We start from the raw sequence: 24,895 nt of genomic DNA on the forward strand, positions 1-24,895 counted from the left end.
TCTACATAAGTCAATTTGTGACGCATAGTGACATCAGCTCGTTCAACTCGCATATGTCATTTATCACTTTCCTTAACTGTAAACTTTTCTGTCCTGTTTTCTAATTTCTCCTTTTTGACAGGGACTTCACTTTTCATTTGCGTTTGAGACAATAAAACGTAACTATGATACCCGTCTCAAATACATCAACATCGAATACCCATTTCTTGCTTGTTTAAATTCTTTTTAGCCACCATCACTCATGGTCATCTTACCTCCATGTCAGGATAATGAGATCTGATTGGTTCACGTGATCGTGATAAAATACTATTTATCCCGCCCAGGAAGGAAAGACATATCTGAGCGGAAGAATAAGTTCCTTATACCCCGCCACGAAGAACACAGGCTGCACGCACGCACGCACGTACGCACGCACACACACACACACACACACACACACACACACACAGGTGCGTGAGTGAATGTTGTTTAACGCTGTAACAGCGATGTTCCAGCTATATCACGGCAGTCCCCAAAATGGTATCACCCTGCTCCCATTCGTGACCAACTCGTGTTATTCCGGGACAAGCCATTTTTGCGACCGGGTTCCGTCTTAGCGCAAACGGGCATACCTAAAACAACTGTCAAGTCATTGCGTAATGGTTAACATGTATTTCCCCATATATTATATATATTTCAGATGCAATTTAAAGCACATCGGGACATGCGGAATTATACAGTATGATTGAACACATGTAACTGTGTCTTGTGTATATTTGTAGATGCAAGACATATGTAAAATCAAAAATTATTTCTGAGGGATTCTTTGACGAAGAATTTGAAACCATGCGCGCATTCTGATTGGTTTGTGGTATTTTTGCACATAACATTCATCGACAGGGGGGATGAGTCTTCTTGCAGGTTACGGAAAGAGGCGAGTGGTGACGAATGATTTGCTCCATGAGCAACGACCTTTGCCGTGGGGACACGCTGATGCACAATCAGCGAGGTCACACATTGTAACCATCCGATCCGAATTAGTCAGCTCACGTGACAAGCAAGGGGGTCCGGGAATATCCTGAGATGCACTGTGCACACCATTTACAAAAATACACATATAAAATACACCAATTAAACATGCGCCCAGTGCGTTGTAACGTAAATATAACGTAATCACAGATATAGGTCTACACCCGAGGCCATGAAATTGAGAAGTCTGCTAGCATAACGCCCAAATAAATATGATATCAAAGATAGGTTTAAAATTCTTTATTTTTCAATGAGCAACACTCCGAACATTCTGTTTTTATGATGAACTTAACTATTGTAATATTGCCATGAAACATATATGTACATGTATATCATATTTTTCTGTCTGTCTCGCTCTCCTATTCCTACTCAAATAAGCAGTAGTTACATATGCATATTACAGTGAGTGAGTATGGTTTAACGCCGCAAATATTCCAGCAAAATCACGGCGGGTGACACCAGAAATGGGCTTCAAACATTGTCCCTATGTCGGGGATCGAACCCGGGTCTTCGGCGTGACGAGCGAACGCTTTAAGGTATCTTCCCAAAACGAAGACCTGCCAAAACGCTGACCCGTTAAAACAACACTCGTTATGGCTGGCTGCATCAGTAATTAGCACCCTGTACCCTTGATTAAGTAAAATGGTATCACCCATGTAACAAGCTTAAGAAAGAAAGCTGGGTAGATTTCACAATTTTTTATTATTCCGTCCGTCCGTCCGTCCGTCCGTCCGAAAACTTTGTCCGCGCGATTTCTCTTAAACTATTCAGTGGATTCATCTCAAACTTAGTACATATAATCTGTGTCATATGGAGGGGTGCAGTCAATAGGAAAAAAATGATTTTAATAATTTTCCATTGTTATAATGAATTTTTCAAACCCTAACCAGGGTTTCCCCTGATGCAGAATTCTTGCGTATATGACTCAATTAAGGAAAAATACGTCCAGAATGAAATGACTACATCATGACATATGTCAAAATATCTATGTGGTTGTTTGCCAGCTTTGGAATGAAAATATTACAACTACTCACCTGAACTTAATCTATAAACATTTTTCTAAGAAAATATATGCAAACGTCTTAAAATTTACGTCTAGTTTTTAATTAATCGTCTTTTTTAGAAGTAACATAACTTCGCATAACACCACTGTGAGGTACACGACAAAATATATTTATTCATCAAGGTGAACGTAACTCTCACACTCCGTCTGGCTTCGATGACAGCACGTGATGTAAACAAAGGAAAACTACGTAAATGGACAAGGTTTTTCACGTTTCAGCATATTTTCTCACTAAAAGTTAACCATGACATATGTTTATCTACATGTGTAGACTCGTAAAAAATGAAACGCTTTAACCACTAGGCTACCCGACTGCTCATATGTATAAGACAACCGTATTAACAGTTAAACCAGTAAAGAACAATCGTTGTCTACAAAGAGTAAATATATTTGGCTTCTTTCTCTATGGCGTTTAGTTTGAATGAGAATACAGCCATCCACTTCACCCACTCCCGGCCCTGAGTCATCCAATTATTTTGCCCACCGTCAGGACAATCCCCCCTATCAGGAGCAACACCGCCCCGACAACTGTGAGAGCAAACGACCAGCCTAGATTTGTGTGTTCCCGCTTGTCAGCATAAAGGATCGCCCCAGCGAGGATGAAAATTGCTGAAAATAGAATGAATTATGCTTTAAAACATTTGCTCTGAATATACAACTGAAACTGTATTACATACAAGTTTTCTTGTTTGTTTGTTGTTTAATGCCACAAACAGCAATATGGCAGCGGTCTGTAAATAATCGAGTCTGGACAAGACAATCCAGGGATTGACATCATGAAATCGATCACATACAAGTTTGTTTGTTTGACGTTAAACGCCGTACTCAGCAATATTCCAGCTATATGATGGCGGTCTGTAAAGAATCGAGTCTGGACCAGACAATCCAGTGATTGCCATCATAACCATCGATTCACGCAATTGGGATACGATGACGCGCATCAACCAAGTCAGCGAGCCTGACCATCCGATCCCGTTAGTCGCCTCTTACGAGAAGCAACGTCGCCTCTTACGGCAAGCATGGGTTCCTGAAGACCTATTCTACCCCGGATCTTCACGGGTCCACATCTAAGTAAGTGAAACAAATACAAAGTTAACTTTACTAGAAACAACACTACTTGTTATAACTGTGTTACACGAACTGCAAATCCATGTCGGTCACAGAAATGACTGGAATGAGTGTTAATTTTACATATTATGTATATTAGACATTGTATACTCCTGATGTTGTTTGCCTTCATGTAATTTGCCACATACCCAAACACCTTTTTTCGACATTTCGCCTAAGTGTATGATGAAAACCTACCTGAGAGGAAGGCCAGCACAAGTGCACAGATCTGTAACAACTTCAAGTCGTTCTTCACCAGCAGGTAGATGCACAACACAACCACGCAAGCCAGTCCCAGCAGAAACCCAATTATGGACAGGGCTCTCACTGCGTCGTACCAGTCAGCTGAAAAATATATAACTGCAGCTAATGTTGTTTCAAAATATAAGGCTACTCTATATGTATGTACGAGAGCTGGTCCAAAAGTTCTAAGCCTAGCAAACAAAACCAGCATTTTTTAAAGTGCTTTTAATTTTACTTTCCAACATAACCACCCTGCTTTGCAATACATTTCTCATATCGATAATGAAGCTTTTCAATTCCAATCATGAGTGAGTGAGTATGGTGTTTCGCCGCTTCCAGCAATATTCCAGCAATATCACGGCGGGGGACGCTAGAAATGGGCTTCACACATTGTACCCATGTCGGGAATCGACCCCGGGTCTTCAGCGTGACGAGCGATCACTTTAACCACTAGGCTACCCGACCGCCCCTTCCAGTCAGGAAAAAGTTTTCTGAAGCCACCCTGAAGAACCCATTCACGGCCGTTTTGAGGTCATCGTTGTCGTCCACGAAGGTGTGGAAATCACTTGGTGTCAGGTGTATCGAGTATTGAGGGTGAGGAAGCTCTTGTCGCACAGCAGCCTTTACAAGTCGAGAGGTGTGAGTAGAGGCATTGTCACGAATTAGTAGAACTCCAACAAACAGCATTCCTGGCCGCTTTTCTTTGATAGAGTCTCTCAGGCGATGAAGCGAATCAGCATAGTAGGCACCGGTCATGAATTTCTTGGGGAGTACTTTTCCATGAAGTAAAAAACTGCTCGGTACTCGTTCTTTTCCATTCCTGTTTCCATTTGGACCACAATCACGTTCAACTGGCTGTCACTAATATACAAACGGCCTCAACATATAACATACACTTGCAATGAACTACTACTTTGTACTTTGTTATGGCCCATAGTTGAAAGTTAGTCGGGCTTAGAATTGTTTGACCAGCCGCTGTGTGTGTGTGTGCGTGCGTGCGTGCGTGCGTGCGTGCGTGAGTGCGTGAGTGCGTGTGTGCAGCCTGTGTTCTTCGTGGCGGGGTATAAGGGACTTATTCTCACGCTCAGAAATGTGTTTCCCTCCCAGGCGGGATAAATAGTATTTGATCAAGATTATGTGAACCAATCAAATCTCAACATCCTTACATTGAGGTAAGATGACTATGAGTGATGGTGGCTAAAATGAATTCAAACAAGCAAGAAATGGGTATTCGATGTTGATGTATTTGAGACGGGTATCATAGTTAAGTTTTATTGTCTCAAACGCAAATGAAAAGTGAAGTCCCTGTCAAAAAAGTGAAATTAGAAAACAGGACAGGAAAGTTTACAGTTAAGGAAAGTGATAAATGACAGATGCGACTTAAACGAGCTGATGTCACTATGCGTCACAAATTGACTTATGTAGATTTCTTTATATTTTTATTCCCCCAAGACCACCAACGATACGTCAAAACTGTATAACTCCTTAATATCACCAATACACACAGTCTGTCAAGTTGGGTTTTGGATCACAAGTTTTCGGTTTTTCTTTGACTGTTTTCAGCCGAGTTACGTTGTGATAACGTTTGTAATAGCCATCTCTTGCTTGTTTCATTTTTAGCCACCATCAAACATTGATGTATATTACTTTCTTTTGCAGTTTATTTATAGTAATAAAAAACCTAAAACAATGTAGCAGGTGTATATATATGTATTTGAGCTTTTTTGCAAATAAACCTATTTCAAGTTTTTGTTTTGTTTTTGTTGAATATAATTTAACAGAGGTTTGTTTTTATCCCATTTCTCTATGTCCGGCCCTCTAGTGACCAATCACATCCCAAGCTATCCCTGTGATTGGCCAAATTCAAACTCTACCTTATTGCTCTGACTAACTCCATATTGTCACTTTCACTATGCGTTGCATTGGGAGTATTTGTAGATCACCACTAACGGTTAGTTTACTTTATCTTTACTTCTAAATAGGATTAAATAGTAATCAAAGATAATGCATTATAAATAAGCATCTAAGAAGTACTTATCATATTTACATTAAATTATATATTTTTTATTAAGTTGATGTTTTGAATGAATGCGTTTTAGAGGCTGAACTTTAACCTAAGCAATAGTGTATTTTAATATTATCTTGTATACATGCTAAGTTATATCTACAATTATGTCAGTGCACAAGCTATGCATTTTGTTATTTATTTCATTGTATTAAGTCACTCTAAGTATTTACATATCATGTACATATAATGCGTAAGTAATTTTTCCTGCTGTTTCTTCTGCAGGACATATTATAGACGGTGACATTTGAAGGGTATTACGTTTCACACCCTTGTGCCACACATAGGGTATGCATATACACATGTAGGTGAAACCATTTTACTTAATATGTATTGTAAGACATTTCTACCATATCATCTGATAATACTTAGTTGTAAGTAGGGGCGGTCGGGTAGCCTAGTGGTTAAATCGTTCGCTCGTCACGCCGAAGACCCGGGTTCGATTCCCGACATGGGTACAATGTGTGAAGCTCATTTCTGGTGTCCCCCGCCGTGATATTGCTGTAATATTGCTAAAAGCGGCGTAAAACCGTACTCACTCACTCACTAGTTGTAAGTAATAACAGAAATGATCGTATTGCTTTGATGATTACATGATATATATTATGTTTTAATATGCATATACTATATTATCTGTTGTTTCTTATAACATGGTGTCTATCGTGATTATTCACAAATAAACACAAGCCTCACACCATGTAGCCGTCTTGGTGTCATCTGTATACAATAATGGATAAGGCCATGGAAAACCCGGTTACAACAAATACGATAATCATAGATATATTAGAAATGAAAGTTGAAATAACACTGGTTTGAAGCAGAGGAATACAAATATGTAGGAAACAGTACACGCCGTGCTCTAACTCAAGCACTGTCCACAGTGGCGTTAAGCCATATTCACTCACTCACTCACTCACTAAAAATGCAACTTACGGATGACGCCAGTTATTTGTATACACTGCGATGTAGTGGATGAATAAGCACATGTCTGGAACAATCCAGTTGCAAACGTTACTGATCTTAAAGTGAATGTCGTCCAAAACGGTGATGGGAAGCCAATGAGGTCAAAAATCAGGCCAGCCACACAAAGTCCAAGTCCGATCTTGGACAAGAGAGATGCTTGAGAGAACCCCATCTCATGTGCTGAAGAACCCTGAAAACCGGGCGAGATCGCTTATGTACTTGGCCTCGTATGTCGTGGACTGTATACCCCGTTGGTTTCCAAGCCCCACCTTCAATAACAATGTTCTGATTGGCTGACAAACAGATACACTCCCAAATATGGTCAAGCACATAAAACAGTTCTCGGAAGGTTGGGAGCCCCTGAGGTTTCACACGTACCTGTCTGGAAATCTGACTTAGGTCCCAACGTCCTTCAACTTTAACTACCCACCGATTCTCCACCCGTATCTATTCTAAAGGCTAACAATGAATCTTATTCATGGAATATTCCGGGTAAGCCAACGTTGGCCTTCCAGTTACAGTAGGAATTCTAGGAATTATGCTTTTGCCCTATTAATTTGTTTTGTAAATAACACCTGGCCCGCCATCAGTCATCCTTAGCTTTATTCAGCATGGGTACAGACCACTGACCCATACAGAGCTGCAGTGCAGACAACATGCATTATTTGAGTCTCATTGACACTATTGTTTAATACAGTAAACTACGGTTATAACGAACACAAAGGGACCACTAATTTTCGTTCGTTATAACCATAATTCGTTATAAGCATATATACAGTATAGCTACAGCAAATAGTCGGGGCTAAAAAGTTCGTTCGTTATATCCGTTAGTTCGTTATAAGCGTGTTCGTTATAACCGTAGTTCATTGTAATTGTAATTGCATGAAAACAAACATGGCCAAATGTCTAACAATTTTAATGTCATCAACAGACATTAGTATATTATATTTATGTAATATGGGATGTACTTTTAAAAATATATTTCTTGTGAAGATACATTTGACCCAGATCTACATAAGCCTCACGACAAGCAGCCCATGGTATTCTTCTTACATATCATTAGTTACGTGATTTAAAAACTCTTTCTTTTTCTTGTTTTTTCTAACGAACTTATGGACTCTAATATGCTTTAGATAAGGCTGCACATAAAAGGAATGGTTAATAGGACAGTGTTTAGAACCACCTGTTAATGGGGCATGCCAGTCTTGACATATGTACTTTTTAATCGTTCATGATAAAACTATCATGGTCATGCTTTTAGATCTAGACGGAAGGTGACATTATGTATGGCTTTGCACATGCTCAGACCAGTGAGCTCTTATAGTACCGTCTTGCTGGCGGAAAGAAGCGGTAACTTAATGTTTATTTATGAGTGTACAGCATGGTCCATGTTTTTGTGTCTGTGCTAAACATATGTGAACATGAAATTGTAACTGAAACACTTCATCTCTCTATAGCGAACATGATGGTCAAGCGGGTATTAGTGATTATCAGTATATTAAGAATGACGCATGTGTGTACGTCATCAGTGTTATTGGTCTAATAACAATTATCCGCTTATAAGTATAAGGTATCAGTGACAAAATATCCGTGTTGCTTGTATTGTAATTCAGCGATATTGTTTATTCAGCTTAACCATAGAATGAGTGAACTAACAGAGGGGAGGTGTTTATGGTGAGTGAGTTAAAATTACAGGTCACAGCGGCAACATATCATCCATATTGTGACTAAATTATAATTTAAACTTTCTTTACTATTGATAGACGCATTGTATTTTAATCATTATTAACATGAATGGGTTAGATGATATTTTAGTAAGTGTACATGTATTGCTCTTTATGTTCAAGATGAATCAATACATCAGATGTTTTATGTGTAAAAAGTGCAAAAGTGAGCGTGGCTCACTAATACACCCGACCCGCCTAGTGTGTCAGTAGTTACAAATTAAATATCTATGATAGGGTTACTTAGGGTTTGAAAAATTCATAAAAAATGGAAAATTAATAAAAACATTGTTTTTCTTTTGACTGCTCCCCTCCATATGACACAGATTATATGTACTAAGTTTGAGATGAATCCACTGAATAGTTTAAGAGAAATCGCGCGGACAAATATTTGTTTGTCATTGACTTCTAAACTATGACAATCAAATACCAGATTCAATTCAGAAATTAACTCCAATTCTTCCTTGTAGTATTTCATTTGAAGCTTTGGAGGATATGTTTTTTTGGACAGTGTAGAGACTATTGCTGACAGGTAGAGAGAGGCTTGTTTGTCTCATTTGGTGTATTACAATCCGTTATATTTTAAAGTAATTAGTTTTTGAATAACTGGTCTTTAACATGTGAATCCAAGGGTACAATTGTTGCACATGTGTGACTCCTGGGGGCTGGTAAGGAAAACTTGAATAATAATACCCTGATATGTGAGGATGGATCACCATTTAGACAGATTTAGAAATGCTTGAGTTAGGAGATAATGTTTTCAACTTTACGGGTGTATTGTAAGCTCAATAATAAAACTTCCAGGACCGCCTCCGTGGTCTGGTGGTAGAGCGCCCGCGCGGAGAGCGGAAGGTCTGGCATTCGATCCCCGGGTGTGTCATACCAAAAGATGTTAAAAGATGGTGCTTGTTGTTACCCTGTTTGGCTCAAAATTGAAAGACAGTACAATTTCAATGGCAATATAAAATACAATGCATTAAAGACAGAGATAATAATAACCACCTAGCAGCAACAGTGGTCAAGCTTCCAAAATAGAACTAGGTTGGATATCCAGTTTGTTACTTAAACCATATCGAAAATGAATATCACTTTTTGTTAATTTGTCCACCTTATAGCCATTTTAGGCAAAGTTAAACAATCTAAATGGTACATCTTTCCAAATATTCTGAAGTTTAATACGCCAATGCCGAGCACCAGCAGCAGGGTATCATGAATACACAATGCCTTTTAGAAAGTGGTCAAATGTAACAACTACTATATTTGGGATGATACTTTCTTGGAAAAGTACAAATTCTTGTACTTTTATGGATTGAGTCCCATCCGGGATTCGAACTCACACTCTCAGAGTGAGGCACCTTATTGCCAGCACACAAAGTCAGCGATCTAACTAACTCAGTCATCGAGGCTTCCACAAAATGGAAGTCCGACAACTGGTAGTCTAGATCACGTACATTGTGTACCCCTCTGACAAGTGTAAATTGGCACGACTCGATTGACATGTTACATAACCTTGACAGGTCGTCTCATGGTGTTAAGTTGCCCTTTTTTTTATCGTTACCATTGTTTTAATGTTCCCGGTTATGCATTGTAACTTGCATCAAGTGTACATCAATTATATATTTCATTTTTCTGCCATTTCGCTTTTTAGCATCAACCTTTTTGCTTGAAATCACAATGGCCGCCTGTGGTTCTGAGATCGCCAGACGTGAAGTTTGAACATGTTCCCCTGCAATCCAGCCGCTTTGTTTTCTCACCCCTAAGGAGATCTTCTTCGTCGGAAGTAACCCCAACAAATAAGGGGTGGTGGGGTAAGCAAGTGGTTAAAGCGTACGCTCGCCACGTCGAAGGCCCGGGTTCCATTCCCCAATGGGTACGATGTGTGAGGCCAACTTCCGGTGTCCCCCGCTGTGATCCTGCTGGAACATTGCTAAAAGCTGCGTAAAGCCATACTCAATCAATCAAACCAACAAATGATGTCAAGGAACAAAGTTTGCAGGTTTAGACCCGGTTCTCTGATTCAAGTCAGGTGGGGAATACCCTGGCCAGAGAGACTAACCCTTGGCGTAAGCCTGGCCTAATCAAATTGATAGTAAACACTGGTTTTATGCACTGCTCCAGCAGGGCATTGATTGATTAATGTCATATTGGCGGAACTAATATCCATATTTCATCGATTTCTTCTCATTATCTGTTTCTTGCATACAATGACATGTTGGGGACGTTTAGTTATGAAGCCGGATCTTGGAGCAATAGTTATAGCGTTTGACTACAGAGGTAACGAACCTCTCAGGATATTCTGGTACATTTCTTTCTACAGGTATAGCAGGACTTGTTAACCCTTTCGCGAACACTTGGTGTCCTTTACGCCCAATGGAATATTATTCGACAGAAAATCGAGACTGATTATTCTCTCGCCTTGAGTTTTTACATATATTGATTTTCTTTCAAAACATAATGAGCGGTTATCAAAGCCCGTCGAAGTGTCCATATCGTCCTACCGGTCCAGGGGACCTCAATATACCGCGACATGATACATTTGATATTCTGATCCAAAACTGAATACATGAACGGAAGAGCAGAAATTTCACACAGAATGCAGTTCTATCTTGTACACACACACACACACACACACACACACACACACACACACACACACACACACACACACACACACACACACACACACACACACACACACACACACACACACACACACACACACACACACACACACTCCATGATTTATTATTATTTAAATCTACTAGGTTTGTCTAGCGTGTTAATGCGTCTGAAATTGCTGTGCAGAGTTTCGGCCCTTAGTCGAGCCAGGCTCCGTTGCTTGCGGGTCCCTTCAAGGCACGCAGTGCTGTAATGGGGCATAAAGCGACGTTACACCCACTTTCGCTTTCACTCACTAGTATAATCATTTCATCTTTATCTTCATGTCTTAAAGACCTTGCATAATCCACCTTACCTCTTTGAGAGTATTGTAGTATTACACTGTTGTTTGAAACACTCCATTACATTATTGGATTTGATAACGGCAACTTCTTTCTTCAGAATTACCATACCGCAGTCTTAAACATGGAGTAATGTACCACGATTCGGACATACTGTGTTTAAATTACAGAAACCTCACATGGGTGTTTTTATGTCGGTGCAGACTGGAGTTAAAGCGTTCGCTCGTCACGCCTTCTACCCTCTTGGGTACAATGTACAATGGCCATTCTTGACGTTCCCTGACAATGACACACGGATCCAAACTCGAATTGAAATATCTCTGAAAAGACTTACACTATCCAAATGTTCAAAATTAGTCATGACTGTTCACCAGATGGGAATTCACTAGCTTCTATAGGTGTTGACTACCCTTTTCCTTGAAGACGATTGTCAGACAGTTCTCCTTTTCCACGAAAACATTCAGTGACACTAAACGGTGAAAACATTGTGTGTAGAACTATACTAATGCACAATGCTATACAACGTATTTACAACGGTAAACGGAATTTGTTATGCTAATGATAGTTCAAGGTCCCTGGTTTAATGCCGCAAGGGAGTGACGGCAAAAGCTTCCTTTAATGAACATTTACCTTATTTCAACACAAATGGCGTGATTTGGGCGGGCATTGCTGCGACAAAATATATCCGGCTTGGAAGAAATAGGGAAGAAACATTAGGTACACACATGGGTACAAGAGAAACAGTAGGGAATGTTGCTTGTTGATTCTTTGTGCTTTGAACGGCATTTCAGGGTATCCTCCCATTAGTTAGACGTCCCATTTGTAACACACCTGAAACAACATACGTCATGGCTGAAGGCACTGACTGGTCTACCCTATATTACATAAGTATTAGACTCGAGTGATCCAAGAAAAGTAGAAAAGTAATCTCGTACTTTATGTACTTATACAAAGATATAATATATAATAAATAATAAATATAATTTTTTTCCATATTAGCACTGGTAGTAGCACTGATTAATTAATTGAATTGAATGTCTCTGAATATTCCTTGTTTACCCCAACCTTGCATAGAAGCCTGCAGCATCCAGGAATTTGCTTGAGTTCCTGGCGAAGGTGATCTTTCAATGGAGACTCTCCTGGACGAGTGTCTTTAGCTTGCTGAAGAGTCTCTGGTATGTTAATTCAGATATATTATGTCTGAGGATATCGGCCTATTGCAGATCGTTGACATGTAGCACTTTTCACCTATTGTATTTGACTATTTACAAAAGATCGAGATCGCTAAAACAAAAGAACGACTGCCTCTTTAAAATCCAGAGTTAGCGGACGAAATTACTGATATTATTTACAGCCTTATACTCCATATAAAATGAAATGACGAGACGCTAGACCCCATGGTTGTGCATGCAGCTTGTAGTTGGTTGTAACAGACTGTGTTTATTGGTGATATTAAGGAGTTATACAGTTTTGACGTATCGTTGGTGGTCTTGGGGGAATAAAAATATAAAGAAATCTACATAAGTCCATTTGTGACGCATAGTGACATCAGCTCGTTCAACTCGCATATGTCATTTATCACTTTCCTTAACTGTAAACTTTTCTGTCCTATTTTCTAATTTCTCCTTTTTGACAGGGACTTCACTTTTCATTTGCGTTTGAGACAATAAAACGTAACTATGATACCCGTCTCAAATACATCAACATCGAATACCCATTTCTTGCTTGTTTAAATTCTTTTTAGCCACCATCACTCATGGTCATCTTACCTCCATGTCAGGATAATGAGATCTGATTGGTTCACGTGATCGTGATAAAATACTATTTATCCCGCCCAGGAAGGAAAGACATATCTGAGCGGAAGAATAAGTTCCTTATACCCCGCCACGAAGAACGCAGGCTGCACGCACGCACGCACGTCCGCACGCACACACACACACACACACACACACACACACACACAGGTGCGTGAGTGAATGTTGTTTAACGCTGTAACAGCGATGTTCCAGCTATATCACGGCAGTCCCCAAAATGGTATCACCCTGCTCCCATTCGTGACCAACTCGTGTTATTCCGGGACAAGCCATTTTTGCGACCGGGTTCCGTCTTAGCGCAAACGGGCATACCTAAAACAACTGTCAAGTCATTGCGTAATGGTTAACATGTATTTCCCCATATATTATATATATTTCAGATGCAATTTAAAGCACATCGGGACATGCGGAATTATACAGTATGATTGAACACATGTAACTGTGTCTTGTGTATATTTGTAGATGCAAGACATATGTAAAATCAAAAATTATTTCTGAGGGATTCTTTGACGAAGAATTTGAAACCATGCGCGCATTCTGATTGGTTTGTGGTATTTTTGCACATAACATTCATCGACAGGGGGGATGAGTCTTCTTGCAGGTTACGGAAAGAGGCGAGTGGTGACGAATGATTTGCTCCATGAGCAACGACCTTTGCCGTGGGGACACGCTGATGCACAATCAGCGAGGTCACACATTGTAACCATCCGATCCGAATTAGTCAGCTCACGTGACAAGCAAGGGGGTCCGGGAATATCCTGAGATGCACTGTGCACACCATTTACAAAAATACACATATAAAATACACCAATTAAACATGCGCCCAGTGCGTTGTAACGTAAATATAACGTAATCACAGATATAGGTCTACACCCGAGGCCATGAAATTGAGAAGTCTGCTAGCATAACGCCCAAATAAATATGATATCAAAGATAGGTTTAAAATTCTTTATTTTTCAATGAGCAACACTCCGAACATTCTGTTTTTATGATGAACTTAACTATTGTAATATTGCCATGAAACATATATGTACATGTATATCATATTTTTCTGTCTGTCTCGCTCTCCTATTCCTACTCAAATAAGCAGTAGTTACATATGCGTATTACAGTGAGTGAGTATGGTTTAACGCCGCAAATATTCCAGCAAAATCACGGCGGGTGACACCAGAAATGGGCTTCAAACATTGTCCCTATGTCGGGGATCGAACCCGGGTCTTCGGCGTGACGAGCGAACGCTTTAAGGTATCTTCCCAAAACGAAGACCTACCAAAACGCTGACCCGTTTAAACAACACTCGTTATGGCTGGCTGCATCAGTAATTAGCACCCTGTACCCTTGATTAAGTAAAATGGTATCACCCATGTAACAAGCTTAAGAAAGAAAGCTGGGTAGATTTCACAATTTTTTATTATTCCGTCCGTCCGTCCGTCCGTCCGTCCGTCCGAAAACTTTGTCCGCGCGATTTCTCTTAAACTATTCAGTGGATTCATCTCAAACTTAGTACATATAATCTGTGTCATATGGAGGGGTGCAGTCAATAGGAAAAAAATGATTTTAATAATTTTCCATTGTTATAATGAATTTTTCAAACCCTAACCAGGGTTTCCCCTGATGCAGAATTCTTGCGTATATGACTCAATTAAGGAAAAATACGTCCAGAATGAAATGACTACATCATGACATATGTCAAAACATCTATGTGGTTGTTTGCCAGCTTTGGAATGAAAATATTACAACTACTCACCTGAACTTAATCTATAAACATTTTTCTAAGACAATATATGCAAACGTCTTAAAATTTACGTCTAGTTTTTAATTAATCGTCTTTTTTAGAAGTAACATAACTTCGCATAACACCACTGTGAGGTACACGACAAAATATATTTATTCATCAAGGTGAACGTAACTCTCACACTCCGTGTGGCTTCGATGACAGCACGTGATGTAAACAAAGGAAAACTACGTAAATGGACAAGGTTTTTCACGTTTCAGCATATTTTCTCACTAAAAGTTAACCATGACATATGTTTATCTACATGTGTAGACTCGTAAAAAATGAAACGCTTTAACCACTAGGCTACCCGACTGCTCATATGTATAAGACAACCGTATTAACAGTTATACCAGTAAAGAACAATCGTTGTCTACAAAGAGTAAATATATTTGGCTTCTTTCTCTATGGCGTTTAGTTTGAATGAGAATACAGCCATCCACTTCACCCACTCCCGGCCCTGAGTCATCCAATTATTTTGTCCACCGTCAGGACAATCCCCCCTATCAGGAGCAACACCGCCCCGACAACTGTGAGAGCAAACGACCAGCCTAGATTTGTGTGTTCCTGCTTGTCTGCATAAAGGATCGCCCCAGCAAGGATGAAAATTGCTAAAAATAGAATGAATTATGCATTAAAACATTTGCTCTGAATATACAACTGAAACTGTATTACATACAAGTTTTCTTGTTTGTTTGTTGTTTAATGCCGCAAAGAGCAATATTCCAGCTATATGGCAGCGGTCTGTAAATAATCGAGTCTGGACAAGACAATCCAGGGATTGACATCATGAAATCGATCACATATAAGTTTGTTTGTTTGATGTTAAACGCCGTACTCAGCAATATTCCAGCTATATGATGGCGGTCTGTAAAGAATCGAGTCTGGACCAGACAATCCAGTGATTGACATCATAACCATCGATTCACGCAATTGGGATACGATGACGCCCATCAACCAAGTCAGCGAGCCTGACCACCCGATCCCGTTAGTCGCCTCTTACGAGAAGCAACGTCGCCTCTTACGGCAAGCATGGGTTCCCGAAGACCTATTCTACCCCGGATCTTCACGGGTCCACATTCAAGTAAGTGAAACAAATACAAAGTTAACTTTACTAGAAACAACACTACGTATTATAACTGTGTTACACTAACTGCAAATGCATGTCGGTCACAGAAATGACTGGAATGAGTGTTGATTTTACATAATTATTATGTATATTAGACATTGTATACTCCTGATGTTGTTTGCCTTCATTTAATTTGTCACATACCCAGACACATTATTTCGACATTTCGCCTAAGTGTATGATGAAAACCTACCTGAGAGGAAGGCCAGCACCAGTGCACAGATCTGTAACAACTTCAAGTCGTTCTTCACCAGCACGTAGATGCACAACACAACCACGCAAGCCAGTCCCAGCAGAAACCCAATTATGGACAAGGCTCTCACTGCGTCGTACCAGTCAGCTGAAAAATATATAACTGCAGCTAATGTCGTTTCAAAATATAAGGCTACTTTATATGTATGTACGACAGCTGGTCCAAAAGTGTTTCGCCGCTTTCAGCAATATTCAGCGGGGGACGCTAGAAATGGGCTTCACACATTGTACCCATGTCGGGAATCGACCCCGGGACTTCAGCGTGACGAGCGACCACTTTAACCACTAGGCTACCCGACCGCCCCTTCCAGTCAGGAAAAAGTTTTCTGAAGCCACCCTGAAAAACCCATTCACGGCCGTTTTGAGGTCATCGTTGTCGTCCCCGAAGGTGTTCTTTCAGTTTAGAAAAACAGGTGGAAATCACCTGGTGCCAGGTGTATCGAGTATTGAGGGTGAGGAAGCTCTTGTCGCACAGCAGCCTTTACAAGTCGAGATGTGTGAGTAGAGGCATTGTCACGAATTAGTAGAACTCCAACAGACAGCATTCCTGGCCGCTTTTCTTTGATAGAGTCTCTCAGGCGATGAAGCGAATCAGCATAGTAGGCACCGGTCATGAATTTCTTAGGGAGTACTTTTCCATGAAGTAAAAAACTGCTCGGTACTCGTTCTTTTCCATTCCTGTTTCCATTTGGACCACAATCACGTTCAACTGGCTATCACTAATATACAAACGGCCTCAACATATAAAATACACTTGCAATGAACTACTACTTTGTACTTTGTTATGGCCCATAGTTGAAAGTTAGTCTGGCTTAGAATTTTTTGACCAGCCGCTGTGTGTGTGCGTGCGTGCGTGAGTGCGTGCGTGCGTGCGTGCAGCCTGTGTTCTTCGTGGCGGGGTATAAGGGACTTATTCTCACGCTCAGAAATGTGTTTCCCTCCCAGGCGGGATAAATAATATTTGATCAAGATCATGTGAACCAATCAAATCTCAACATCCTTACATTGAGGTAAGATAACCATGTTTGATTGCGGCTAAAATGAATTCAAACAAGCAAGAAATAGGTATTCGATGTTGATGTATTTGAGACGGGTATCATAGTTACGTTTTATTGTCTCAAACGCAAATGAAAAGTGAAGTCCCTGTCAAAAAAGTGAAATTAGAAAATAGGACAGAAAAGTTTACAGTTAAGGAAAGTGATAAATGACAGATGCGAGTTGAACGAGCTGATGTCACTATGCGTCACAAATTGACTTATGTAGATTTCTTTATATTTGTATTCCCCCAAGACCACCAACGATACGTCAAAACTGTATAACTCCTTAATATCACCAATACACACAGTCTGTCAAGTTCGGTTTTGGATCACAAGTTTTCAGTGTTTCTTTGACTCTTTTCAGCCGAGTTACGTTGTGATAACGTTTGTAATAGCTATCTCTTGCTTGTTTCATTTTTAGCCACCATCAAACATTGATGTATATTACTTTCTTTTGCAGTTAACTTATAGTAATAAAAAACCTAAAACAATGTAGCCGGTGTATATATATGTATTTGAGTTTTTTTTGCAAATTAACCTATTTCAAGTTTTTGTTTTGTTTTTGTTGAATATAATTTAACAGAGGTTTGTTTTTATCCCATCACTCTATGTCCGGCCCTCTAGTGACCAATCACATCCCAAGCTATCCCTGTGATTGGCCAAATTCAAACTCTACCTTCTTGCTCTGACTAACTCCATATTGTCACTTTCACTATGCGCTGCATTGGGAGTATTTGTAGATCACCACTAACGGTTAGTTTCTAAGACTTATCTTTACTCCTAAATAGGATTAAATAGTAATCAAAGATAATGCATTATAAATAAGCATCTAAGAAGTACTTATCATATTTACCTTAAATTATATATTTTTATTAAGTTGATGTTTTGAATGAATGCGTTTTAGAGGCTGAACTTTAACCTAAGCTATAGTGTATTTAATATTATCTTGTATACATACTAAGTTATATCTACAATTATGGCAGTGCACAAGCTATTCATTTTGTTATTTATTTCATTGTATTAAGTCACTCTAAGTATTTACATATCATGTACATATAATGCGTAAGTAATTATTCCTGCTGTTTCTTCTGCAGGACATACCATAGACGGTGACATTTGAAGGGTATTACGTTTCACACCCTTGTGCCACACATAGGGTATGCATTTACACATGTAGGTGAAACCATTTTACTTAATATGTATTGTAAGACATTTCTATCATATCATCTGATAATACTTAGTTACTTAGTTATACTGTCCCCCGCCGTGATATTGCTGGAATATTGCTAAAAGCGGCGTAAAACCGTACTCACTCACTAGTTGTAAGTAAAAATAGAAATGATCGTATTGCTTTGATGATTACATGATATATATTATGTTTTATTATGCATATACTATATTATATGTTGTTTCTTATAACATGGTGTCTATCGTGATTATTCACAAATAAACATAAGCCTCACACCATGTAGCCGTCTTGGTGTCATCTGCATAAAATAAAGGATAGGGCCATGGAAAACCCGGTTACAACAATACGATAATCAGAGAAATATTAGAAATGAAAGTTGAAATAACACTGGTTTGAAGTAGAGGAATACAAATGTGTATGAAACAGTACACGCCGTGCTCTAACTCAAGCACTGTCCACAGCGGCGTTAAGCCATATCCATTCACTCACTCACTAAAAACGCAACTTACGGATGACGCCAGTTATTTGTGCACACTGCGATGAACTGGATGAATAAACACATATCTGGAACAATCCATTTGAATATGTTACTGAATTTAAAGTTAATGTCGTCCAACCCGGTGATGGGAAGCCAATGAGGTCAAAAATCAGGCCAGCCACACAAAGTCCAAGTCCGATCTTGGACAAGAGAGATGCTTGAGAGAACCCCATCTCATGTGCTGAAGAACCCTGAAAACCGGGCGAGATCGCTTATGTACTTGGCCTCGTATGTCGTGGACTGTATACCCCGTTGGTTTCCAAGGCCCCCCTTCAATAACAATGTTCTGATTGGCTGACAAACAGATACACCTCCAAATATGGTCAAGCACATTAAACAGTTCTCGGAAGTTTGCGGGCCCCTGAGGATTCACACGTACCTGTCTGGAAATATGACTTAGGTCTTCAGTGTGGTGAGCCCCTGAGTTAATCACTTGCTTATCGAACGTACCTTACCCCCTTCCCAACGTCCTTCAACTTTAACTCCCCATCGAGTCTCCACCCGTGTCTATTCTAAAGGCTAACAATGAATCTTAGTCATGGAATATTCCGGGAAAGCCAACGTTGGCCTTCCAGCTACAGTAGTGGTAGTTTCAAGTAAATCAATGAAGCCAGTTCTAGGAAATATGCTTTTGCCTTTGTAAATAACACCTGGCCCGCTATCAGTCATCCTTAGCTTTATTCAGCATGGGTACAGACCACTGACCCATACAGAGCTGCAGTGCAGACAACATGCATTATTTGAGTCTCATTGACACTATTGTTTAATAATTGTACTGCATGAAAACAAACATGGTCAAATGTCTAACAATTTTAATGTCATCAACAGACATTAGTATAATATTTATGTAATATAGGGTGTACTTTTAAAAATATATTTCAACAACTACCTTACATCCGTAAGTTGCATAAGCCTCACAGACAAGCAGCCCATGATACTCTTCCTACATATCATTAGTTACTTGATTTTAAAACTCTTTCTTTTTCTTGTTTTTTTTCTAACGAACCTTTGAACTCTAATATGCTTTAGATAAGGCTGCACATAAAAGGAATGGTAAATAGGACAGTGTTTAGAACCACCTGTTAATGGGGCATGCCAGTCTTGACATATGTACTTATAGTACCGTCTTGCTGGCGGAAAGAAGCGGTAACTTGACAAAGAGATTGAAATGTATAATGTTTATTTATGAGTGTACAGCATGGTCCATGTTTTTGTGTCTGCGCTAAACATATGTGAACATTAAATTGTAACTGAAACACTTCATCTCTCTATAGCGAACATGATGGTCAAGCAGGTTTTAGTGATTATCAGTATATTAAGAATGGCGCATGTGTGTACGTCATCAGTGTTATTGGTCTAATAACAATTATACGCTTATAAGTAAAAGGTATCAGTGACAAAATATCCGTGTTGCTTGTATTGTAATTCAGTGATATTGTTTATTCAGCTTAACCATAGAATGAGTGAACTAACAGAGGGGAGGTCATTTATTGTGACTAAGTTATTCAATAATCTTTCCAATTTAAACTTTCTTTACTATTGATAGACGCATTGTATTTTAATTATTATTAACATGAATGGGCTAGATGATATTTTAGTAAGTGTACATGTATTGCTCTTTATGTTCAAGATGAATCAATACATCAGATGTTTTATGTGTAACATGTGCAAAAGTGAGCGTGGCTCACTAATACCCCCGACCCACCTAGTGTGTCAGTAGTTACAAATTAAATAGCTAGGATAGGGTTAGCAACTTAGGGTTTGAAAAATTCATAAAAAATGGAAAATTAATAAAAACATTTTTTTCCTTTTGACTGCTCCCCTCCATATGACACAGATTATATGTACTAAGTTTGAGATGAATCCTCTGAATAGTTTAAGAGAAATCGCGCGGACAAAGTTTTCGGACGGACGGTCGGAATCTTGGTATAATTAAAAACGGTCTCGACTCGGGAACATTGCTGTCCTTTGAACCGTAAATCAGGTCAATATCAAAACAACGCTTCAATATTTCTGCTACCTTGAGATGGCGGACCAAATCCAGCACTTGCTGTTTGCTCAAATTACATGACAACAGTGGGGGCAACCGAGAGGGCTTGTCACCGCATGAAGGGAGGACATATTTTAAAGGTGTGAATTACATTCGAGGAATTGATTTCGTGGGCGAATTCTTTGAATTGCCGTGCGGGATAAACGTGTTGACGCCCAGATACGATCAAAATGTAGTTTGTCACAACAAAGAATCACCTCTCAAACGAGTCTATACTCGTTTTTACTGGCGTGTCTTGTCCAGACTCTATTGTTTACAGGTAGCGTTTTTCGGGAGTATTGCTGGCTGTACAGTTTGACAACGAAAATACACTCACTTTTTTTATGTAAAGTGTGTTAGTGGCGGTTGCTACCGTTAGGGCAGGACATACAGACATATATTTTATTTTGGCAGGCTTAACCTTTTCTCGAACGTCTAGTGTAATCACTGGTTTTCAGAGCTCCATTCATGTGGCCATAATGATATAATAATATCATTTTTATCACTGTTTTTCAGTGCTCCATCCATGTGGTCATAATGATATAATAATATCATTTTTATCACTGGTTTTCAGTGCTCCATCCATGTGGTCATAATGATATGATAATATCATTTTTATCACTGTTTTTCAGTGCTCCATCCATGTAGTTATAGTGATATAATAATAACATTTTTTTCACTGGTTTTCAGTGCTCCATCCATGTAGTTGTAATGATATAATAATATCATTTTTAACACTGGTTTTCAGAGCTCCATTCATATAGTTATAATCTTATAATAATGTCATTTTTATCACTGGTTTTCAGTGCTCCATGCATGTAGTTATAATCTTATAATAATATCATTTTTATCACTGGTTTTCAGTGCTCCATCCATGTAGTTATAGTGATATAATAATATCATTTTTATCACTGGTTTTCAGTGCTCCATCCATGTAGTTAAAATGATATAATACTATCATTTTTATCACTGGTTTTCAGTGCTCCATCCATGTAGCTATAATGATATAATAATATCATTTTTATCACTGGTTTTCAGAGCTCCATTCATATAGTTATAATGACATAATATCATTTTTATCACTGGTTTTCAGAGCTCCATTCATATAGTTATAATGACATAATATCATTTTTATCATTGGTTTTCTGTGCTCCACCCATGTAGTTATAATGATATAATAATATCATTTTCATCACTGGTTTGCCAATTACTTCCAACGGAATCTGTTTTGGTAGATTGGGTAGACTGGTTTGACGTTGTGAATTTGCACACGCCCATACTTTCCTTAAGGTGAATGATAAGATACACATTTATCTCCATACATCTTTAACAAGGCTGCACAAGTGGTATCTCTCACTTTATTCAGTACTTTAAGGACACGGGCCTTTTTGTAAAAACGAAATACAATTTAGTACAACACATCTCTTTATTTTTTTAACAAAAGCAGTTTTAACAATTGCTTATTATCAAAGTTGGATTATTTGTGAAGGGAGGACATATTTTAAAGGTGTGAATTACATTCGAGGAATTGATTTCGTGGGCGAATTCTTTGAATTGCCGTGCGGGATAAACGTGTTGACGCCCAGATACGATCAAAATGTAGTTTGTCACAACAAAGAATCACCTCTCAAACGAGTCTATACTCGTTTTTACTGGCGTGTCTTGTCCAGACTCTATTGTTTACAGGTAGCGTTTTTCGGGAGTATTGCTGGCTGTACAGTTTGACAACGAAAATACACTCACTTTTTTTATGTAAAGTGTGTTAGTGGCGGTTGCTACCGTTAGGGCAGGACATACAGACATATATTTTATTTTGGCAGGCTTAACCTTTTCTCGAACGTCTAGTGTAATCACTGGTTTTCAGAGCTCCATTCATGTGGCCATAATGATATAATAATATCATTTTTATCACTGTTTTTCAGTGCTCCATCCATGTGGTCATAATGATATAATAATATCATTTTTATCACTGGTTTTCAGTGCTCCATCCATGTGGTCATAATGATATAATAATATCATTTTTATCACTGTTTTTCAGTGCTCCATCCATGTAGTTATAGTGATATAATAATAACATTTTTTTCACTGGTTTTCAGTGCTCCATCCATGTAGTTATAATGATATAATAATATCATTTTTAACACTGCTTTTCAGAGCTCCATTCATATAGTTATAATCTTATAATAATGTCATTTTTGTCACTGGTTTTCAGTGCTCCATGCATGTAGTTATAATCTTATAATAATATCATTTTTATCACTGGTTTTCAGTGCTCCATCCATGTAGTTATAGTGATATAATAATATCATTTTTATCACTGGTTTTCAGTGCTCCATCCATGTAGTTAAAATGATATAATAATATCATTTTTATCACTGGTTTTCAGTGCTCCATCCATGTAGCTATAATGATATAATAATATCATTTTTATCACTGGTTTTCAGAGCTCCATTCATATAGTTATAATGACATAATATCATTTTTATCACTGGTTTTCAGAGCTCCATTCATATAGTTATAATGACATAATATCATTTTTATCACTGGTTTTCAGAGCTCCATTCATATAGTTATAATGACATAATATCATTTTTATCATTGGTTTTCTGTGCTCCACCCATGTAGTTATAATGATATAATAATATCATTTTCATCACTGGTTTGCCAATTACTTCCAACGGAATATGTTTTGGTAGATTGGGTAGACTGGTTTGACGTTGTGAATTTGCACACGCCCATACTTTCCTTAAGGTGAATGATAAGATACACATTTATCTCCATACATCTTTAACAAGGCTGCACAAGTGGTATCTCTCACTTTATTCAGTACTTTAAGGACACGGGCCTTTTTGTAAAAACGAAATAAAATTTAGTACAACACATTTCTTTATTTTTTTAACAAAAGCAGTTTTAACAATTGCTTATTATCAAAGTTGGATTATTTGTGTTCTTAAAGCTTTGGCCTAAGACAAGTACTTTGCTGTATTCATATTGATAATAGAGTCTTGCATCAGTAGTGTATTAAACTTCAGAATATATGGAAAGATGTACCATTTAGATTGTTTAACTTTGCCTAAAATGGCTATAAGGTGGACAAATTAACAAAAAGTGACATTCATTTTCGATATGGTTTAGAAACAAACTTCACATTTTCTAATTTTCAAATATTAAAATGTCACCCACCTTCAATTTCACGAGTGTTATATGGCAGTGTCATGTATTGTGAAGCAATGTTGTAATTATATAATATTATTTCTGTTAAGATTCAGTAGAAGCTCATAACATTGTTTTAACAATAATTAGTAGCCAGTAATGTATTACAATCTAATGTCAGCAGTGGTGTTGAAATTACCATATTTTGATGCTGTTGGGGTCAAGGGTAATCTAGAATCTTCTAGAACAGCATGCTACTCGTATGGAACTTTCTAGAAGGTCGTTGAACTATATAAGTGGGCAAGTGCATGCATCACTCTCATCTCACATTACATCAAGACCAGCGGTTGTGTGAAGATCATCTTTAACCCTGGATATCCAACCTAGTTCTATTTTGGAAGCTTGACCACTGTTGCTGCTAGGTGGATATTATTATCTCTGACTTTAATGCTATTACCAATGCCACTGTATTTTATATTGCCATTGAAATTGGATTGTTTGAATTTTGCACCAAACAGGGTTACAACAAGTACCATATTTTAACATCATTTGGTATGACAAATCCGGGGATCGAACGCCAGACCTTCCACTCTCCGTGCGGACGCTCTACCACCAGACTACAGAGGCGGTTTATTATTGAACTTACATAATGTTTATCTCCTAACTCAAACATTTCTAAATCTGTCTAAATCATGGGCAACTTTGGTCAACCGAAGTTCAAAACCTACCCCAGTGTCCCTGATTACACAAATAGGTAAAATGTGTGAAGACCATGTTCAGTGTCCCCCCACCCCATGATAGGCCTGCTATGTAGGCCCAAAGCACTCTAACTCATGCTCACTCACAC

The 24,895-nt window shown here is 38.6% G+C and overlaps 2 protein-coding genes across 3 annotated transcripts in view; both read right to left on the bottom strand.

Moving 5' to 3' along the window:
- LOC124134536 overlaps positions 1–6,705 on the bottom strand; it is a 28,176-nt gene extending 21,471 nt beyond the window's left edge. The window contains exons 1-3 of one of the 2 annotated variants that reach the window (XM_046499397.2): positions 6,420–6,705; positions 3,377–3,523; positions 1,234–2,680 (exon numbers count right to left, since the gene is read on the bottom strand). In XM_046499397.2, coding sequence (XP_046355353.2) covers positions 2,535–2,680; positions 3,377–3,523; positions 6,420–6,621 — 495 coding nt within the window. In that variant the 5' untranslated portion in view covers positions 6,622–6,705 and the 3' untranslated portion in view covers positions 1,234–2,534. Of the gene's footprint in view, positions 1–1,233; positions 2,681–3,376; positions 3,524–6,419 lie in introns of those variants that run through there. The other variant, XM_048400401.1, reaches the window with a different exon arrangement.
- Positions 6,706–13,881: 7,176 nt separating this feature from the next.
- LOC124134535 lies at positions 13,882–19,264 on the bottom strand. The gene is made up of 3 exons (XM_046499396.2): positions 18,838–19,264; positions 16,044–16,190; positions 13,882–15,332 (listed from the first exon to the last, which is right to left on the bottom strand). Exons 1-3 carry the CDS (start codon positions 19,037–19,039, stop codon positions 15,187–15,189), a joined length of 495 nt encoding a protein of 164 aa, XP_046355352.2. The 5' UTR covers positions 19,040–19,264; the 3' UTR covers positions 13,882–15,186.
- Positions 19,265–24,895: the final 5,631 nt, after the last annotated feature.

The sequence above is a fragment of the Haliotis rufescens genome, unplaced genomic scaffold (assembly GCF_023055435.1).
Source record: "Haliotis rufescens isolate VD_foot unplaced genomic scaffold, xgHalRufe1.0.p SCAF_2, whole genome shotgun sequence".
Classification (NCBI taxonomy): Eukaryota; Metazoa; Mollusca; class Gastropoda; order Lepetellida; family Haliotidae; genus Haliotis; species Haliotis rufescens.

Bases quoted from the DNA above. Each gene is read 5' to 3' on its own strand.
- LOC124134535 (XM_046499396.2), bottom strand. From the start codon at position 19,039: ATGGGGTTCTCTCAAGCATCTCTCTTGTCCAAGATCGGACTTGGACTT. The intron at 16,191-18,837 runs GTAAGTTGCGTT...TATATTTTTCAG, and splicing joins ACAAATAACTGGCGTCATCC to CTGACTGGTACGACGCAGTG. The intron at 15,333-16,043 runs GTAGGTTTTCAT...TTCTATTTTTAG, and splicing joins GGTGCTGGCCTTCCTCTCAG to CAATTTTCATCCTTGCTGGG.